Source organism: Octopus bimaculoides, chromosome 10 (genome assembly GCF_001194135.2).
Source record: "Octopus bimaculoides isolate UCB-OBI-ISO-001 chromosome 10, ASM119413v2, whole genome shotgun sequence".
Taxonomy (NCBI): domain Eukaryota; kingdom Metazoa; phylum Mollusca; class Cephalopoda; order Octopoda; family Octopodidae; genus Octopus; species Octopus bimaculoides.
This window is the reverse complement of record NC_068990.1, coordinates 70,150,795-70,154,993: the sequence shown is the minus strand read 5'-3', so window position 1 is coordinate 70,154,993 and position 4,199 is coordinate 70,150,795. Positions and strand designations below refer to the sequence as shown.

Here is a 4,199-nt window from a genome sequence, read left to right as displayed (position 1 = left end):
AACAACAACAACAACACCAGCAGCAACAACAACAAACTATACCTATTTAATAAAGAATAGCTGGGTGTGTTTGTGAATTTAGCAGACTGTTGGTTGTATATAGACATATACTACAGCTCTGGAGAGAAAAGATGTATTTACTTACGTGGTTTTATCTGAATAAGTGAATTGGTCTGATGTCTTTCGCGGAGAAGAACTATTGTTTTTTTGAGTACTGTTAGAGATCTTTCTAGCATCAGAAATCCTTCTAGATTCAGAGATCCTTTTAGAATCAGAGGTCCTTCTAGAATCTCTACTGACACTGGCTAGTGACAGCCGTTCTGTCTCAGTAGTAGCAGCTGCTTTCACTCTGTGGCGGTGCCATTTTTTGCATCGCAAGACATTGGAAATGTAATTTCTATTGAAAATCAGGTAAATCCATGGATTAGTGCAGCTGTTCAGACATGCCATAAGTAGAATTACTACGACACCAGCATCTAAAAATGTTGGAAATATGGAAGAAGAAAAAAAGAAATATCAAAATCAAAATTGGAATAATTGAATAATTTAAAAATTAAAATTCTCAGCAGTTTGGCAAAAAGTGATCAATAGAATAAATACTAGGCTTTAAAAAACATAAGTCCTGGGGCTGATTCGATTGACTAAAACCCAAGTAAAAGAATAAAAAATTATATAAACATATATATATATATTTTTAATAATATTTAGCAGAAGTAACAGAGTGACTTAAGGTCCAAGAGTTTCATGTGTTGCCACAGCAAGACTAATAATCTGGTGTATAACTCACTGTATATATGCTTCAGAAACAAGCATTAGTTGAGTACAGAATGGTAATAAGAAAATGAGATGACAAAGGAATAAAGCTATAAGGTAATATTGTGGCACACAGCTATGAGTCTATTGCATCATATATCAGAAACAGTTGTAAGCTAATGAAGTGCATAAGATCATTTATTGCTTAGTTATCTCATTTTCTCATATATATATATATATATATATATATATATATATATATAATCCTCATCTTCGCCATCGTTTAACGTCCGCTTTCCATGCTGGCATGGGTTGGACGGTTTGACTGGGGGCTGGCAAGCCAGAAAGCTGAACAAGGCTCCAATCTGATCTGGCTAAGTTTCTACAGCTGGATGCCCTTCTTAATGCCAACGACTCCAAAAGTGTAGTGGGTGCTTTTTATGTGTCACCAGCACGAAGGTCAGTCAGGCGGTACTGGCATTGACCACGCTCGAATGGTGCTTTTTACGTGCCACCGGTACAGGAGTCAGTCAGGTGGCACTGGCAATGATCATGCTTGAATGGCGCTTTTAACGTGCCACTAGCACGGGTGCCAATTAAGCAGTGCTGTCATCGATCATGACAACAGTTTCACTTGCCTCAACAGGTCTTCACAAGTGCAGTTTATTGCCCAGTAAAGACTGATACAGCTTGGCACCAGTGACATCACAACTCATTTCTACAGCTAAGTGAACTGGAGCAACATGAAATAAAGTGTCTTGCTCAAGATCACAACGCATAGCCTGGTCTGGGGATCAAACTCACTACTTTATGTTTGTGAGCCCGACACTCTAACCACTGACCCATGACCTATATTATCCTATTACACACACACACACTCATGGCTATAAGCACACACCTACCCACATGCCCACCCATCCATCCCTTTCTCCACACACATTTAATATAACACATAGTACATGTTGTAAGTTGTAGGCATTAAGAAACACATGCAGCTGTAGAAGCTGTGGTAAGGCTGACATTGGAACACGATACAGATTTTGGACTTTTGGATCCTACCGATCCTATCAAACTACCCAAACTATGACTGTGTAGAACATGGATGCTAAATGATGATGATGATGATGATGATGATGATAACATAATTACACACACATGCACATACACATGCATGCACACACACACACACACACACACATACTTACATATATTTAATATAACCGTATATATATATAACTATCATCATCATCATCATCATCATCATCATCATGATCACTGTTCTTTTAGGTAGATTTTCTTTGGTCAGATGCTCTTCCTGTTGTCAACACTTAACTGTTTCCAAGCAAGATACCATTTTCTTAGAACCAGACATGTTTTTGTGGCAGAACAGTGGCAATGAAAGACATCGCTTCTATGACAGTGACACACAACTACCACTCGTTATCAAGTCAAGGAGACACAAACACACACACACACATTTATTAAAAGTAAAAAGATGAAAATGTTTTGAGAAATTGATGATGGATAAAAGGGAGAAAGTATTTACACCTCTATCAAAATATGCTACCAGTTTCAATTGTTTTAAAAAGGGGATTTAGTCGTGCTGAAATAAAGAAAAATTAAATTGAAATAAATTAAGCCAAATTAATTTTTCATGATATCAGTTCTGGAAGTTCACATGTTTTTCTTACAAAAAAATCATATGGTATTGTATTTCATTTCCTTCTGATTGTTGCTGGATCATTGTTGTAGCAGCAGGAGTGGTTGTCAGTAGCTGTAGCAATTGCTTTTTTTTGACTGACAATCTAGTTTATTAGTAGCTGTGCCAACTTTAGCAAAGTTGCTGTAGGATTAGCAGTGGTTGTCTGCCTTTCTATTCTACAAGCATTTGAATGCAATTGGTATTTGGTTATGAAAGTTGTTTCTTTGTTGCTGAGTTGTGTAATATCTAAATTGATATAAAAGGAAAATTATAAGTTTAGCATAACTAGTAGAGTGTTGAACCAAATGCCTTGTGTTGTTCAGTTATGGATCTTTGCAATTCAATTTCCTTTCATCTGTAAAGTAAGGTGATAACTTAGCATAGGGACTGATTGTTATTCTGACAAAGCATCTTAGCTGTGACTGGAATTATAAAGCAAGATTAGAATTAGTGGAAATAAATAGAAAATGAAAAATGTTACTTACTTCCAACAACTGTTTCATCAAACAGCCACCAGATCTGAGAGACAAAAAACGGTGACCAGCATATTATGTATGTGACTATCACAGCAAATGTAAGTTTCACAGAGTTGAGTTTTGCTTTGGAAAAACCACGCACAGTATGTGTTCTCAAGATTACTCCCTTATTTACTCTCCGTTGCAAATGCATGTTTGCATCTCTTTTAGCTTTAATGGCATGCCGATATTTTGTCCATATTGTATAGCAGATGGAACCATACGTGAAGAGCAGAATCAAGATTGGGATGAGATAAAGAGCAAAAAAGATGTATAAAGCATAAGCTGTGAGGACCCAAGCAGGTTCAAAATGAACCCAGCAGTCATAAATGCCACTTCCTTTATTTACCTCTTGCATTTGAAACAAGATTGCTTGTGGAATACTAAAAATGGTAGCAATTGCATAAGCTATAAATATCTTACAGTACACCATGCATGGAGTCCAAGTTTGGTTAGAGAGGGGATGACAAATTGCTCGATATCTGTCAACAGCTGTCATGATTAAGATATATGTAGACAAGTATAATGAAAACATCTGAGCATATTTGATGAAGCGACACATGCCATCACCAGCCATAAATCGAAATGTGATGTCCCATATAAGCTGTGGCAAAATGTTAAAGAAAGCAACTATGAGGTCTGCAATACTCAGGTGCAATATAAACAGTTGCATGCGACGAATCTTTTTACGGCGCCATAAAAGGACCAACAGAACACAAAGATTATTGATAATTGCCAGACTGAAACATGTACCCAACACAGCAATTTCAATTTTGACAAGCTTTTCATCTCGAATTGGATGGCTGCTGTTTGTGTTGTTGAGGAAATCTGTTGTTGGTATTGTGCTTTGTTTATAGAAATCCAGGAAAAAACCTGATGGAGATGTAATTTCCACTTCCATTGCCTGTGAAATTAAAACAAAAAATAAAGCAATATATAAATTATTTATAAATATAACTGAAAGATTGGTCGATTGTTATGGAAATTAAACACACAGAGCAAACAATGAAAATCATATATATATAGTAGGCACAGGAGTGGCTGTGTGGTAAGTAGCTTGCTTACCAACCACATAGTTCCAGGTTTAGTCTCACTGCATGGCACCTTGGGTGGGTGTCTTCTACTATATCCTTGGGCCTATCAAATCTCTGTGAGACGGAAACTGAAAGAAGCCCATCGTATATATATGTGTGTGTGTGTGTATGTGTTTGTCCCTCCAATATTGCTTG

The 4,199-nt window shown here is 36.8% G+C and overlaps 1 protein-coding gene across 1 annotated transcript in view; it reads right to left on the bottom strand.

The window, feature by feature from the left end:
- LOC106882373 (cephalotocin receptor 2) overlaps window positions 1-3,723 on the bottom strand; it is a 7,751-nt gene extending 4,028 nt beyond the window's left edge. Inside the window, exons 1-2 of the mRNA XM_014933035.2 lie at window positions 2,941-3,723; window positions 146-476 (exon numbers count right to left, since the gene is read on the bottom strand). Of these exons, the coding sequence (XP_014788521.2) occupies window positions 146-476; window positions 2,941-3,643 (1,034 nt within the window). The 5' untranslated portion in view covers window positions 3,644-3,723. The remainder of the gene's footprint in view (window positions 1-145; window positions 477-2,940) is intronic.
- Between the last annotated feature and the right edge of the window lie 476 nt (window positions 3,724-4,199).